The sequence below is a fragment of the Leucoraja erinacea genome, chromosome 29 (assembly GCF_028641065.1).
Source record: "Leucoraja erinacea ecotype New England chromosome 29, Leri_hhj_1, whole genome shotgun sequence".
NCBI lineage: Eukaryota > Metazoa > Chordata > Chondrichthyes > Rajiformes > Rajidae > Leucoraja > Leucoraja erinaceus.
In genome coordinates, this window is record NC_073405.1 from 25011578 (window position 1) to 25028490 (window position 16913).

General features: G+C 43.5%; 1 protein-coding gene across 3 annotated transcripts in view; it reads right to left on the bottom strand.

Moving 5' to 3' along the window:
• The window catches only part of LOC129711337 (TLE family member 5-like), a 136622-nt gene that overhangs the window by 90624 nt on the left and 29085 nt on the right, over positions 1-16913 (bottom strand). For all 3 annotated transcript variants that reach the window (XM_055658927.1, XM_055658928.1, XM_055658926.1), the window contains exon 2: positions 192-289. In XM_055658927.1, coding sequence (XP_055514902.1) covers positions 192-289 — 98 coding nt within the window. The remainder of the gene's footprint in view (positions 1-191; positions 290-16913) is intronic.

The following is a 16913-nucleotide window of genomic DNA, read 5'->3' on the forward strand; positions in this document are numbered from 1 at the left end:
AAAACGCTGCCTTCAGGATTCAGGCATTAGTAATAGAATTATTAGCAACTTAATGTGCACTGAAGCTTAGCTGAAATGAATTGCAACTTTCACCTTTCAGTACTTACTGCTGACTGCCATTTATTATCCTGAAGTGAAATGGTTTCCAGTAATATGCATACATGACATACAGAGCAAAGGAGTCTCATTACCTGTGATACTGGGCTTGCAGAAACTGAAACTCATCCTTGATTCGATCACAGGAGTCCGAGGTAGTAAATTTCAACTGTTGTGCTGACTGTGATGGAGCCTTTTGTAAAAAGAGAAAAAGAGAAAAAAAAAGTTAATTAAGAGACAAAACGACTTGCTATAAAATTAGTCACACCATCTTGCATGTGTAGAATACAGGTGCACATCAGAGTTATGGATGGCTGCTTAATGGAAACATAATTGTGAAAATGCACCACGGAAGGCTTGTTTAAGACTTGTTGATGCTGGTTGCTTGATTTTCCAAATCTCAGAGGAATAGCACTGTGACTAACTGATGAAATTTCATTAGCATGCCTGTCAACTAGCCTGGCCTTCTCCAGCCTCTCTGCGTGCAATGAGCAATCTTTCCTTCCTTGCCTCGAGCTTGGCTCAATCTTCAGGGTAATTTTTGTGACTACATCAAATGTCACCCTCACCTCTTAATGACAGCTTTAAAAAAAAAAATGTCCTGCTTTAGCTCCGCCTGAATTTTCCATGGCATTTTGTGGTCCAGAAGGTATTGATTTCCTGTAAAGTGTGGACATTATAACACCGTCTTCATAAATAGTGAGTGATGCAAGTTACTCGACTGAATGGCTAGAGCTGAAGAACTGATATCGTCACTCGACGCTCACACACACACGTACTTTCTTGTGAAGGTATTTCATCTGCTGATAGCTTGGCCGACACCTCTCTCAGAAAGATGCAAAGCTTATTATAATCATCACCGCCTAGAAGGTTTAGGAAGTTTGGCATGTCCCCAACAACTCCCACCAACTTTTACAGATGCGCCATGGAAAGCACTTAATCGGGAAGCATCGCAGCAAGGTTTGGGAACAGCTTCATCCAAGAATGCAAGAATTTGCAGGGAATCGTGGACACAGCCCAGAACGTTATACAAACCAACCTCCATTCCATTGACGCCAACTACACTTTATGCTGCCTCGGAAAGGCCACGGCATAATTGAGGAAGTGCCTCACCTCGGGCACTCCCTCTACTCCCATCAGGCAAGAGGTGCAGAAGTGTGAAAACACACACCTCCAGATTCAGAAACAGTTTCTTTCTAGCTGTTATCAGGTAACTGAAGATCCTACAACCAACTATGGATTGGTCCTGACCTGCCATCTATCTCATTGGATACAGTCAAACTTTCTTTAATCGGACTTTATCTTGCACCACACCATTATTCCCTTCTTCAAAACCTGAAACGTCTCGACCTGAAACGTCACCCACTCCATCTCTCCAGAATCTGCCTGAGTTACCCCAGCTTTTTGTGTCTATCTTCGGTTTAAACCAGTTCCTTCCTACACATTATTCCCTTTATCCTGTATCTGTACACTGTGGTCGACTTGATAGTAACCACGCATAGACTTTCCGCTGACTGGATAGCAGGCAACAACAAAAAAAAAAAACTCTTCACAGCACCTCAGAACATGTGACAATAAACTAAACAGATCAGCTCACTTAACAGATCAGGATACAATCCGTGACCTTAAGCCTGCCAACAGATACAACGCTGGATCAACAAACTGTATGCTGGAGGAACTCGGTGGCATGAACACCATTTGAGGTGAGGGGGGAAAACAGTGACGGAATTGTCGACATTGTGGGTTGAAACTCTGCACCAGGACTAAGAGTGGAGAAGAAAGATAGCCCGTATGAAGAGGAGAGGAGGAATGATGAGACAGTGGCCAGAAAGGGTTTTGTGGAGCGAGAAAGGATGCAGAATGATAGGACAATGGATCCAGGAAGGAATGGGGAAGAGGGGGGAGGGGGGCAGGTGGAGTTATGAGAAAGAGGAATGTGGATGTTAGATACAACACTGGGATCAGTATAGTGTCAAAAGCACCTTATAATGTGTGCAACACCTTGAATTAGAGTGAGACGACAGAATTTCTCATTGCCTCTGATTGCCTCTGAACTCCAAGGGGACAATTAAGAAGGTGCAAAGAACCCGATTAGAAAATAAGCTGTTTGGCATCCATTTTGATAATTCCATGGATGAGTATGCAAGGTCCACCTTTGGAACTTGGCTAAAACATTTCCACATTCACCCACCCTTTTGACCTCTGCTCACAACCTGACGGAGATGGTCAATGGTTGGCAGCCAGTCCATGTGGTCCGAGAACTGTCCGGAAAATATATTTCCCCTGCAGCCAGCGCAATCCCCAATTGTGGACAAAACCAAGAAAATTCAAGACATAGGCACCATGGATGTGTCTGGATGTGTAACTACATTGTTGTTACCACATTCAAGATTACACAGACTTAGAGAATAAGTGGTAACCAAAATGACATTTATATTTTGTTGTGGAAGGGACCCAATTGGAATAAAGGATGAGAGGATTATTATATTTATAGTGATCCAAGACTTCCCAATATTTAGGTTTATTACTGTTATATGTACTTAGGTACAGTGAAAAGTTTGATTTTGCATGTTGCCTAATACTATACATACAATCAAGTCAAACTCAAGTACAACAGGTAGAGCAAAGGGGAAGATAGAGTGCAGACTACAGTTCTCAGCATTGTAGTGCATTCGCTCCAGACAAAGTCCAATGTCCGCAATGGGGTAGAGGTGAATTGGGCAGTGCCCTGGGTTGGGGAAGGACTGATCAGAAGGCTGATAATAAAGGGGAAGAAGTTGTTACCGTGTCTGGTGGTGTACACTTTTTTAGCTTCCGTAACTTCGGCAAGACAGGAACAGGGAGCAGGAGGAATGACGGTGTGGGACAAGTCTTTGGTTATGTTGCCTGCTTCTCCAAGGCAGCATAAAGTGTAGATAGAGTCAATGGTGGGAGGTCTGGTCCAGGCGTGTTGCTTTGCACGTAAGCAAATGCTGACCAGAGCTGGCAGAGAATGCAAATGGCGTTCTCTTTTGCAGCTCAATACGCCATTATTTCCAAAGTGAAAGGTAGAAAAACAACAAATGAGGCTGCACTCCAGCATTGAACAGCATACAGTGGACAAAAATCCAGTATTTTAATCATGTTTAAGAAGGAACTGCAGATGCTGGAAAAACACAGCGGGTGAGGAGGCATCAATGGAGCGAAGGAAATAGGCAACGTTTCGGGTTTCGACCCGAAACGTTGCCTATTTCCTTCGCTCCATAGATGCTGCCTCACCCGCTGAGTTTCTCCAGCATTTTTGTCTACCAGTATTTTAATCAGTTCAGTTTAATTTATTGTCACGTGTACAGAGGTACAGAGAAAAGCTTTTGTTGCGTGCTAACCAGCCAATACACAACTACAATTGAGCCATTTACAGCGTATGGATACACAAGGGAATAACTTTTAGTGCAAGGTAAAGCCAGTAAAGTCCAATCAAAGATAGCCGGAGGGTCCCCGATGAGGCAGACAGTACTTAGGACTGCTTTCTTTCGTTGCGGTACGATGGTTCAAAATAAGCAGTGCCGATTTCTAGCCTTCAGTGGAACCTCTGCTTAAAAAAACCTTGAAGAGCTGTCATCACACTGGCTTGAATCAGGACTACAATCAACTTTTTTTATAAGAATTTGAGAAAACTAGCTTATAAAAACTTCAGAGAACATGATCACTAAGGATGCAGGCAGGTCCCATCCTGAACAGTTCATTTGCCTCTGGCTCAGACTAACCTTTTACCCACTCTGGAGCCAGTTTATTTTTGATGCTATTCCCTCGTAATAGCGCTTTAGCCGTTGTCCAGCTGGGTTCAGGATCTCTAAACATTTAGGAATGAAGGAGGCTGCGGAGAGTGATAGACATGACCCCGGTCCATCACAGGTGCTTGTTTCGCCACCATTAAAGAGATTTGTCGGAGGTGCTGCCAGGATCAAAGAATCAGATTACTCTCGCTACACTCATGTTATCAATGTGGTGGAACAGGAGCCTGTAAACCGTCAGCATCAGACTCAAGAACAGCTTCTTCTCAGCAACCTTCAGGCTCTTGAACTAAATAATAACCACAGCAACTATGAGAATGAGGAAGGGCCTCGACCCAAAACATCATTTATTCCTTTTCAACCAAAAATGCTGCCTGACCTGCTGAGTTACTCCAGCTTTTTGTGTCTATCTTTGGCCTAAACCAGCATCTGCAGTTCATTCCTACACAACTTTGACCTTCTCTGGATTTGGCTTTTGGTTACACTCCAGACTTTGGTTTTGCACAATTCTGGCTCCGTAGCATTACTGAATATTTGAACGATTTATTCTTGCACAGTTTTTTTAGTTTAATGGGGCTGTTAAGCTGCAACTGGTACGAATTTCTTTGTTCCATTGCCAGTACATTTGGCAATTAAACATACTGATTCTTAAAAGAATTCAACTGAACACATGTGGAGGAAAATAGCAGGTTCATGAAGCCAGTGTGGGGCCAGTGTGCAGAAATTGATTACTCTTTTTCAATTCATCAATTAGATCACTGCATCTCAACTACAAAATTGTGCCTATTCTTTCAGCTTAACGTGCATCGGTAAATAATGTAGAAACAAGGAACTGCAGCTTCTGGTTTACAAAAAAAAAAACACACAAAGTGCTGGAGTAATTCAGTGGGTCAGGCAGCATCACTAGACAACACGGATAAATGATGTTACGGTTCAAGGCCCTTCAGTTTTTTACATCTGTAATGTTTATTACTTAAGAGTTCTTTTTTTAAATTTCTAAAATATGACCCAATTTTCTCTTTTACACACTAGATTGAAAACTCTTGGTGGAGAAAATTCCTGGAAGACACATCAAAGCTATCGGAAGAAGGGTCCAGACCCAAAATGTTGTCGCTCCATTTCTCTCCACAAATGCTTCCTGACCCCCCCAGGACTTTGTGTTTCAGTCACATAGATATACACTGCCAACTATCAGTCCAACAGCCCTTAATTGTTCCACTTCCACTATGGGCACCCTAGCAGAGTTGCTGCCTTACAGTACCAGAGACGCGTGTTCAATCCTAACCACAGGTGCTGTCCGTACGGAGTTTGTACATTCTCCTGAGGGGAGGGGGGGGTTCCTCAGGGTGCTCCAGTTCCCTTTCACATTCCAAAGACGTGCAAGTTTGTAGGCCAAGTGGTTTCTGTAAACTGCCCCGAGTGCATATGACATATAACTGGAATTATACAGAACTAGTGTACGGGTGATCATTGGTCGGCGCAGACTCGGTGGGTCGCCCGGCCTAATTCCACACTGCTTCTCCAAACTAACGACATGTCTTTAGCATGGAGACAAGGAGGGATTTATTTAGCCAGAAGGCGGTGAATCTGTGAAATTTATTGCCACAGGTGGTTGTGGAGTGTAAGCGGGAGAATGGGATCGTGAGGGAAAGATAGATCAGATGCGATTGAATGGTGGAGTAGATTCCTATGACTTGTAAACCTATGAACACAAACTAAACGGGCAGCACGGTGGCCAAGTTGCTGCCTTTCAGCACCAAAGAACTGGGTTCGATCCTGACTATAACCATATAACAATTACAGCACGGAAACAGGCCATCTCGGCCCTACAAGTCCGTGCCGAACAACTTTTATTCCCTTAGTCCCACCTGCCTGCACTCGTACCATAACCCTCCATTCCCTTCTCATCCATATGCCTATCCAATTTATTTTTAAATGATACCAATGAACCTGCCTCCACCACTTCCACTGGAAGCTCATTCCACACCGCTACCACTCTCTGAGTAAAGAAGTTCCCCCTCATATTACCCCTAAACTTCTGTCCCTTAATTCTGAAGTCATGTCCTCTTGTTTGAATCTTCCCTATTCTCAAAGGGAAAAGCTTGTCCACATCAACTCTGTCTATCCCTCTCATCATTTTAAAGACCTCTATCAAGTCCCCCCCTTAACCTTCTGCGCTCCAGAGAATAAAGACCTAACTTATTCAACCTATCTCTGTAACTTAGTTGTTGAAACCCAGGCAGCATTCTAGTAAATCTCCTCTGTACTCTCTCAATTTTGTTGACATCCTTCCTATAATTGGGCGACCAAAATTGTACACCATACTCCAGATTTGGTCTCACCAATGCCTTGTACAATTTTAACATTACATCCCATGCATGTCTGTACATTCTCCCCGTGACCTGCCTGGGTTTTCTCCGGGATGCCCGGTTTCCTTCCACACTCCAAAGACGTACAGATTTTATAGGTTAATTGGTTTTGTATAATTGTAAATTGTAAATTGTCCCTTGTGTGTGTAGGATAGTGTTAATGTGCGGGGATCGCTGGTCTGCCCTGACTAAACAGGCCTGTATCTGCGCTGTATCTCTAAACTAAATCTGCATATTGCAATTAACAAGTATTCAATGAAAAATACTCAAGAAAACTGATTGCTCACAGAAGTGTCCTGGAGAAGAGGTTTTTTTTAGCTTTAGATGCACCAAGCTGCTAGGGAGGTTTGGCAGTTCTAGTCGATGTAGATTGCTTGCATTTGTGTCCGCTGCTATCAGCTTGGCCTGCCTCTGTTGATTCCCTACATCTGCTACCGATACAGTGACAGGTGATGCCTCTGGAGGAATTGCGGAGTCACTAAACCCGACATTGAGAGCAGCAAATTAGTTTAAGTGGAGACAAGTGATTAGCCCAGAGTGCTTCAGTCATCAAGTCATTTCAACGATGCGCTCAGCTCATTAATTCCTCTCAGCTGGTCCTTCGAAGCAACACTGTCAGCACTCATTACTTACATTAGCAACCAAATCCAACCTAAATCAAGGAGGTACACAAGTAAAATATCCTCAATTTATTTCAAGGAAAAGCTTTCGATGAAAGGTGACAAATGTACAAGTGAACACCCATGGTTTGTTTCACTATCCTCGGTCCATTGCTACCCTTAAGTTATACCTCAGTTATAGTCTGAAACACCCATTAAAAGAAAAAGACAGCTATGACAGAGGAAACTAATTCTTTATTCATTTTCAAGAGATAATCTGTGACAGTATCCCAGTATTTTTAAAAGCCACGGAAGCTCAGTATGTCTGCATCTTCAGTTGCTGCAGGAGACCACTTTTGGGGGAAGAGAACAGCGACGGGATTAAGGGTGACGTCGCTATGGTTACCAGTCCACAATGTGCACAACATCAGAGCTTCTTAGGGTAAGCCTCGACAGGTGAAGGAGAGCCTTCTGCAGGTCTCTATTTGTGTTGGATTAATGTCACAGCCTAGCACTGTGTTATACTCCCAGGACCAAGTGCAATACGCTGCTAACAGCGAGCAAACATAACCGAGCAATCCAGATCAAGCACCACTTTACACTTCCGCCACCCTTCTCAGAGAAGGAAAAAAACATTTTGATTGAAGATAGATACAAAAAGCTGGAGTTACTCAGCGGGTCAGAGAGCATCTCTGGGGAAAATAGGTGACGTTTTGGGTCGACTAGATACAGACAGTCATGTAGTGAGATATAGAACAAAAAGAATGAAAAATGTGCAAAAAAAGTAATGAAGATAAAGGAAACAGGTCATTGTTAGCCGTTTACTAGGTGAGAACGGGAATCTGGTGGGACTTAGGGGGAGGGGGGGGGGAGGGAGGGGAGGGAGATGCTCCAATATTTAGGGGGGGGGGGGAAAGGGTTATCGGGGGGGGGGGGGGGTGAGAAAGACGGGAAAAAAAGGCAAAGGATCAACTTGGTGAGTGGATAGTCAAGTAGTAATGGATGGATTTTATATTTAATGGTGGTAGATGATGGAACCATCATGTATGTGGTGGCTTCAACAATCTAGTCCTAATTTCCACCTGGAACAGTGTCATGGAATCATATGGAGAATTAGGAGACTCAAGGATATTTACTGTAAAAAGCACAAACGGCCGAGAAGACTTGATTGAAGTATTAAAGTATCAGGGCAGCACAGTGGTAGAGCCGCCGCCTCAGTGCCACAGACCCGGGTTCGATCCTGAACTTGGGTGCTGTTTGTGTGGAGTTTGCACATTCTCCGTGACCACATGGGTTTCCTCCGGGTGCTCCGATTTCCTGCCACGTCCCAAAGATAATAGGCCTCTGTAAATTGACCCTTATGTAGGGAGTGGCTGAGAAAGCTGGATAAGATAGAACTAGTATCGATTGTCAGCATGATTCAGTGGGCCAAGAACCAAGAGCCGAGAACTAATCAAAACTAAAACCAAAACCCATATATAGCTGACATAAGTACAGTTCTTTTTGGTGAAATGGTCTCCACCACTGGACAGATAACTCCTATCTGGCTTTCAAGATGAAAGGTGCAATTCAGCCCTTCTTAACTTAATTTATATTTTTTAGGATACTATTATTGTTCTGAAAACAAGAATGTTGAAACAAGTAATTGCAGATGCTTTAAAAAAAAATAAACACCTAAAGACAAAGTGCTGGAGTACCTCAGCAGGTCAGGCAGCACCCAGAGATAAAATGGACAGAGGGCGTGTCTGGTCAGCACACTTCTTCAGATTTTGTGGACCCTGTGTTTTCATCTGACTTTGAAAACCAAGTTTGCAATTTTACCAGAAACATGTCGTGCCAAATTGCACCTGGTCTTGAGGTTGCACTAATTACATGTACATCATTAATCGCTAGACCTAATTAAGCATACATTCTGAGCCAATACAACTCAGGATAGCAACCTAAAGTCCTTCACAAACATATACACTTTACAAGATTTAATTATTTGTTTCTAAAATATATAGCAGATCAGTACAGATGCATAAAAGCTGCATCATGGTGCTGAGGAACTATTGGAGAATAGAGAGATTTAAAGAACCAGTCCACCCCATCACATTTTGATGGCCCATGAGAGAAGAGGACAATACCTTCACACACTGTGCCAATACTTGTGTCAGATTGTCCCATTTTTATTTTGTTTAAAAATGTTTTGGACCTTGGTTTTCATATTTTAACAAAAAACAATTCAGTTGTTTACCGATTCGCCTCAACAAGGTGGCATGGTGGTGCAGCAGTAGAACTGCAGCCTCACAGCGCCGGAGACTCGGGTTTGATCCTGACTACAGGTGCCCTCTGTGCCGAGTGTGTACGGTCTCCCCGTGACCTGCATGAGTTTTTTTTTCCGGGATCTCCAGTTTCCTCCCACACTCCACAGACGTACAGGTTTGTAGGTGGACTGGCTCAGTAAAATTGTAAATTGTGCCTACAGTGTATGTAGGAAAGTGTTACTGTGTGGGGGTCACTGGTCGGTGCAGACTCGGTAGGCCCCGAGGCCTTTATAGCGTTGTACTTCAAAACTAAACTCAAACTAAACATTAGATCGATCCTGTGACTAGTGGTGTGCCTCAGGGTTTGGTGTTAGGCCCGTTACTGTTTGTACATCTACATCAATGATTTGGATGAGAACATACAGGGCAGGAGAGCAAGTTTGCAGATGAAACAAAAGTAGGTGGTTTTGCAGATAGTTGTGAAAGATTGCAGCAGGATCGGGATCATTGGCCAGGTGGGCTGAGGAATGGTTGATGGAATTTAATACAGAGTAGTGCGAGGTGTTGCATTTTGGGACGTCTAACAAGGGCAGGACCGACACAATGAATGGTAAGCCTCTGGGGATTGTTTTCGAGCAGAGGGATCTGGGAGCGCAGGTACATTGTTCCTTGAAGATCGAATCACAGGTAGTCAAAAGGCTTTTGGCACAGTGGCCTTCATCAGAGTATAGAAGTTGGAAGGTCTTGTTGCAGTTGGAGAAGAGACCGCATTTAGAATATTGTATAAGTAGTAACTGCAGATGCTGGTTTAAACCGAAGTTAGAGGCAAAAAGCAGGAGTAACCCAGCGGGACAGGCAGCATCTCTGGAGAGAAGGAATGGGTGACGTTTCGGGTCACGACCCTTCTTGCGTTCGGTTCTGGGCACCATGTTATAAGGAAAGATATTGTCTTGCTTAAAAGGGTTCAGAGATTTACGAGGATGTTGCCAGGGCGAGATGGTCTGAGCTATAGGGACAGGTTCTGTAGGCTGGGTCTCTATTCCTTGGAGCGCAGGAGGATGAGGGGTGATCTTATAGGGGTATACAAATTTATGAGAGGAATAGATCGGGGAGGTGCACAAAGTCTCTTGCCAAAGTAGGGGAATGGAGGACAGGAGGATACAGGTTCAAGGTGAAAGGGAAAAGATTTAATAGGAATCCGAGAGGTAACGTTTTCACACAAAAGGTGGTGGGTGTATGGAACAAGCTGCCAGATGAGGTTGTTGAGGCTGGGACTATCCCAACATTTAAGAAACAGTTAGACAGGTACATGGAAAGGACAGGTTTGGAGGGATATGGACCAAACGCAGGCAGGTGGGACTAGTGTAGCTGGGACACGTTGGCAGGTGTGGGCAGGTTGGACCAAAGGGCCTGTTTCCACACTGTATCACTCTATGACTGGAATAACTCAGCGGGACAGCCAGCGTCTCTGAAGAAAAGGATGGGGTAATGTTTCGGGTCGAGAAAACCAGCATCTGGAGTTTTTCCTACATAAATCGAAACATCATTCTTCAGAGGGCAACTCAAGATTCCATACATGAAAGTGCAAGACCCAGGAACACCTTTTGCGCACGTACAAATCCTGCGGAATGCAGCGATATGGGAAAACACTTGACATTTCAATCGACAAGCCAGCGCTGTCTGCGTTTATTACAGAGATTGGACAACTTAATTTCAGCAAACCATGCAAAACATTTTAACAGAGCGTATTGGGAAAATTATTCAGAAACATTCATTTGAGCCAACTAAGTATCAAATCACCTGCCTGGAGCGCCACTAATTGCACACAGGAGAGTGATCACAGGTACAGATGTCAAGGACTCACGAAACAATTGTACTGAGGCAGAGTGTTGAATTTAACATTGACAGAAAGTTACAATAGAATCTGAAGTGGATAGACATGGCAACCTTAATTACAGCTGTTCGCATTAGAGCAGTCCTTGCATTTACATAGCACCTCGCACAAGATGCTTTTCTGAAGCTGCCAAACTTACTCAAATAGTTCTGAACCACAGAGTCATGTTAGAAGCAGCAGTCAATTTGCAGAGATGTTCTTGCAATGTGACAACAACCAAATAGATCTTCATTTACATAAACAAGCTGCCGATCTTATTTTACAAAAAAAAAGGCAAAGTGCTGGAGGAACTCAGCAGGTTAGGCGGCATCCCGATAGGGCACGATTGGTGATGTTTCAGGTAAGGGGCCTTTCTTCACACAGAAGGGTGCCGACCTAAACCGTTGTCGATCCATATTCTCCAAGAATACTGCCTGACCTGCTGAGTTACTCCAGTACTTCATGTTTTATTATTATTTCAATGTTAACTAATGGGTAGATATTGGCCCAGATGCTGGGGATAATCCCTGCTCTTCAAACTAATGAAGCAACAGGTAAAGAACAAATTGACATGCATGGAAAGAATTAGATTACACAGAAAAGCTGAGGAAAAGAACAGGAGAATAAAAATGAAGATAAGGACAAAAGGGCTCAGCTAGAGATGCCTTAACCCAGACTGGCTCATTCATCTTCAGCACACAAGAAATATATAACCCTGAACTTTGCTCATATTCATTATTGAAAAGAATTGAAATCAATATCATCAGCGACCTTTAAATAACCTTTAAGTCCAATGTTCATATCTTTCCCCCTGGTGCTGGAAGCAGCCATTACGATTACAATCAGAGTATGCCTAAACAGATGCTGCTATGTGGTAATGTCAAGCTCCAGCCACTTGAATAAAAATCTGCTGCTAAAACAAACATAAAAGAAATTCACACTCCAAAGTATAGCTTGCTTCGCTGCTCTGCAATACTAATGCGGTTGCTGCCATTTGCAAAGTGAAGGCAACTTTTTATTATCTTTTTTAACAGGCCTTGAACACTCCCAACGGCCTGTCCCACTTACGCAATTTTTTCGGCGACTTGCCGGCACCCGTCAGTCACAGCAGGCCGCGGAAAATTTCAAAAATGTTGAAAATCCAGTGGCGACAAAGGGTGCGACTCTTTGGGCGACTACTCTCAACCAAACAGGCGTCGTGTTTTCTGGGCTGAAGATCCCGACACAAAACGCCTTTGCCTCCAGAGACACTGCCTGACCCGCTGAGTTACTCCACCACTTTGTGTCCATCTTTGGCATTAACCAGCATGTCCAGTTTTTTTTTTTCTATATACAGGCCTTCAGCCCACCTTGCCTTTGCCAACCAAGTAGGCATACTGGGCTAATCCCATTTGCCTGCACGCAGCTCATAGCTCTCTTGAACCTTTCATGTCCATATATCTGCCCAAATGTCTTTTAAAAATATCCTCTCCATCATTTCTAGCTTTCCAAAAAGTTGGATCCGCCCTGACTCCCTGATTCAGTCTGAAGAAGGGCCCCGACACAGAACTTCAGCCATCCTTTTTCTTCAGAAATGCTGCTTGACCTGCTGAGTTACTCCAACACTTCATGTAGACCCGGGTTAGACCCCAACTGCAGGTGCTGTCTGTATGGAGTTTGGACGTTCCTCCCATGACCTGCGCGGGTTTTCTCAGAGATCTTTGGTTTCCTCCCACACTCCAAAGGCGTATCGATTTGTAGGTTAATTGGTTACTATATAAATGTTAAAAATGGCCCATGTACATGTAGGGTAGTGTTAATGCACGGGGATCAAAGATCAGTGATGCTGATAAGTGTTACATCTTGGCAGGACAATTCAAAATAGGACGTACATGGTAAAAATGGTAGTGAATTGAGGAATGCAGTTGAACAGAGGGATCTAGGAATAACTGTGCATAGTTCCCTGAAGGTGGAATCTGGAAGGGTGGTAAAGAAACCGTTTGGTGTGCTAGCCTTTATAAATCAGAGCATTGAGTATAGAAGTTGGGATGGAATGTTAAAATTGTACAAGGCATTGGTGAGACCAATTCTGGAGTATGGTGTACAATTTTGATCGCCTAATTATAGGAAGGATGTCAACAAAATAGAGAGTACAGAGGAGATTTACTAGAATGTTGCCTGGGTTTCAGCAACTAAGTTACAGAGAAAGGTTGAACAAGTTAGGTCTTTATTCTTTGGAGCGCAGAAGGTTAAGGGGGGACTGGATAGAGGTCTTTAAAATGATGAGAGGGATAGACAGAGTTGATGTGGACAAGCTTTTCCCACTGAGAGTAGGGAAGATTCAAATAAGAGGACATAACTTGAGAATTAAGGGACAGAAGTTTAGGGGTAACATGAGGGGTAACTTCTTTACTCAGAGAGTGGTAGCTGATTGGAATGAGTGGAAGTGGTGGAGGCAGGTTCGATTTTACCATTTAAAAATAAATTGGATAGGTATATGGACGGGAAAGGAATGGAGGGTTATGGTCCGAGTGCAGGTAGATGGGACTAGGGGAGAATAAGTGTTCGGCACGGACTAGAAGGGCCGAGATGGCCTGTTTCCGTATATGGTTATATGGTCACTGCGGACTGGATGGGCCGAAGGGCCCATTTCCGCGTTGTATCTCTAAACTACTGGAGCTTGGACAGTCCTGCATTGTAATCATCTAACGCAATTCAACACACTACCACTGACTGCAAACACAATTTTACTTTGTGAGGCTACCCGCTCAGCGAAGCTGGAAATATTTTGTCGACCTCCAGAAACCCTCCAGCAGGCACAGCACACCGTTAAGTCACCTAAACTGTGAATGGGTAACAAATGAGAAAGAAAGTTCAAGGGTCAGCCATGTCTGGAATGCGAACATTTACAAGAATTCAGTAAACCACTTGCTGAAGCTTTACAGTTGATTTCAACTTTCAATTCTCCATTGAGTTTACTTCCATCATTTTGGTTTTAAAAAGACAGAAAGCATCGATTGTAGTCACAGATTTCCACTAATGCTCGGCCCATTGAAATGAATGCCCTCAATAGGCAGCATTAATAAAGCTTTAATCCAGCACGAACAATACATCGATTTTTCTCCAGAACTGCTGTGGCTTCATAATCGCAATGTCAAAATAGAACGGAGATCAGACAGGCTTCCGAGCCCTTCAAACACTTCCCTTTAAATCACAGCGGATCAATAACACAACTCCATATTATGGCCATAAACCTTGGGTTAAAAATCTATCCATTCTGGATTAAAAATTAACAGTTGACTTGGCATCAATTACCATTTCCAATAGTTGTGAGTTTTTCCATCCTCTGAAAATAGGGCAGTTTCCCCAATTCTACTCCAGAAAAGGCCCGAATTAATTTCGAGAATAATTTGGTTCACATCGAAACAGCAAAAAAGTCCATCCTCACAGGCACCATTAAGGTCTTGAAAATTGTATCAAACAATACCTTTTAAATGTGAAATACCTGCGATATTCCAGATACAATTCTAGTCTGTGGAATCCCACTAATTTAGTCTTCAACATCCAGTTACTACTTTGGGAGATATACACCTTCCTTCCACCTCCAAAAGCCAAACATCCTTTCCAATTTCATGCCCAGAACTGCTCTGCTGCCCGGTCTGGCCAGTTCAGGGCTTTGTGGAGCTCAGCTTCTACCCCCTGCAACCGTATCCATTCAACATGAAAACTAACCTCTTAACCAAGTTATTTCTTTAACCTCCCGTGCTTTAAAAAAAAAAAAATTACGTTCAAGAACTTGAAGTCTCTTCACAATGGCACTGCTGAAGAGATTACTTTCTGAGGCTGGTCTTCAGATCAATGTGGAAGGGCTGATAGGACAGTCACTTGCATTGTCACCTCTTGCTGTGTGACAGAAGAACATGGGTGGGGGTAGGGAAAGCAATAAATCATGAATGCTTCTCTTCCCCACACAACCCATCCCTAGAGGAATCTGTTTAAGAGCCTGTCCCACTTGGACGACCTAATCCACGAGTTTAGAAGACCCTAGACAAATTGAAAATAAAAGTCAAGGTCGTGTTGACTCGCCAAAGTAAAATACCTCCTACGACTATGTCTACGACCCCCCTCGACCTCAATCTTCCACACCTAAGACCAACTACGACTAGCTACGAGTGGAAAATTATCACATGATAAAATGTCATGTTTGCATTTTTTTTCTCGGGCCAGTTACCGACCTACGACAACCATCACAACCTACCACGACCTACCTACGAGTAAAAAGTATCAATTTTTTCCATGCTGATCTTTTATTTTTACTCGTGGGCATTTGTTATCAGGCTGGAGAAAACTCCGCGGCCTACTTGAGGCCACGAGTACGTGGAGACCACTCACGAGCATGAGGAAGAGTTACAAAGACCTCCTATGACCCTGTGGCGACCATTCTGCGAGTACGAGTCAAGGGCAAACTCGGGAGAGGTCGCCAATTAGGTCGTGAAAGTGGGACGGGACTTTACATGAAACAACATGAAAACAAACTTCAGCACCAAAATCGGGATTAAGTTTAACTGTGACATGCCCATTCATTTGCTGCTGAAGGACAAAGCTTATCATTTTGTATGTCATCCTACAGCGTCTGCTCTTGTCCAGCAAGACCGTATTGGATAAAATCATCCTAAATTCACCACCTCAGAACCAGTGGCAGATTCCACAATCCAGTCAATACTTTTAACTCCCCTTTCATCAGCAACATTACACCAGCATATTACCTTCAACGAGAGGCACTTTGCCCTTCAGCAAACTGAAGGCAACCAGCACTTAAACCCAACATAACCGGGTGATCTTCATTTATTGTCCCACTAAATTAATCCCCCTGCCAATGACAGAAAGCTCCAAGCAACACCAGAAAACACAGATTTCATAACCATATATATAACCATATAACAATTACAGCACGGAAACAGGCCAAGAGCTAAACATAAAGGAAGGAACTGCAGATGCTGGTTTACACCGAAGATAGACACAAAATTCTGACTCAGCGGGACATGCAGCATCTCTGGATAGAAGGAATGGGAAACGTCACCTATTCCTTCCATCCAGAGATGCTGCCTGTCCCGCTGAGTTATTCCAGCATTTTGTGTAAAGAGCTAAACGCACAATTGCCTTGCTTCGTTTTCCATTCTATTGGATGTTTCCAAAACCCAGGGATAAAGTCAAGTCGGAACACCATGGTCACAAGGATAGGACAAACTGGATGGAGGTGATGACTGGAGGCACGGCAGCTGCCTGGGGTTCACCGCGATCAGGCACTGCTCCCAGACCGGACAGGACATTGAAAACGGAGCCAAAACCTGGCGACTCTTGCATGCAGTCTGAGTGGACTATTTCTATGCTCGTTTTACTAATCGGGGATTGTGCTTAGGTATTGCAATGCTGAACTACATGCAATAAGAAATAATTTCACTAAACATCTGTACATTTGACAATAATGAACCATTGATCTATGTTATTAAATCTGTCCTGCCAATCCATAATATCCATTCAAAAACCTGGATCCAAACCTCTCTCCTGTGGATCGAGGCAATTACTCAAGCAATCCCATTGATTGTAAAGGGGAACTCTTTCAGAGATTCACCTCTTTACTGGCCCAGTCTGCAAATATTAAATTGAAATTGAACCTGAACATCAATCCCCTCATTTAAATGTACATGACATTCTCTTCACTGGAATCACGTTGACATTGCTCATCGTGGAAAGATTTATCAAATAATTTTAAAACTTAATTCCAAAATGACAAAATAGCACCACTATGCCTTGCCTTTTAATACTCCTGCACCAAGAGATAAGCCAAATTAATGGGTGGCACAGCAGCAGAGTTGCTGACTCACAGCGCCAAAGACCCAGGTTTGATTCAGTGTACGGGTGCTGTCTGTATGGAGTTCGTACATTTTCCCCATGACCTGCGTGGGTTTTCTCCAGAA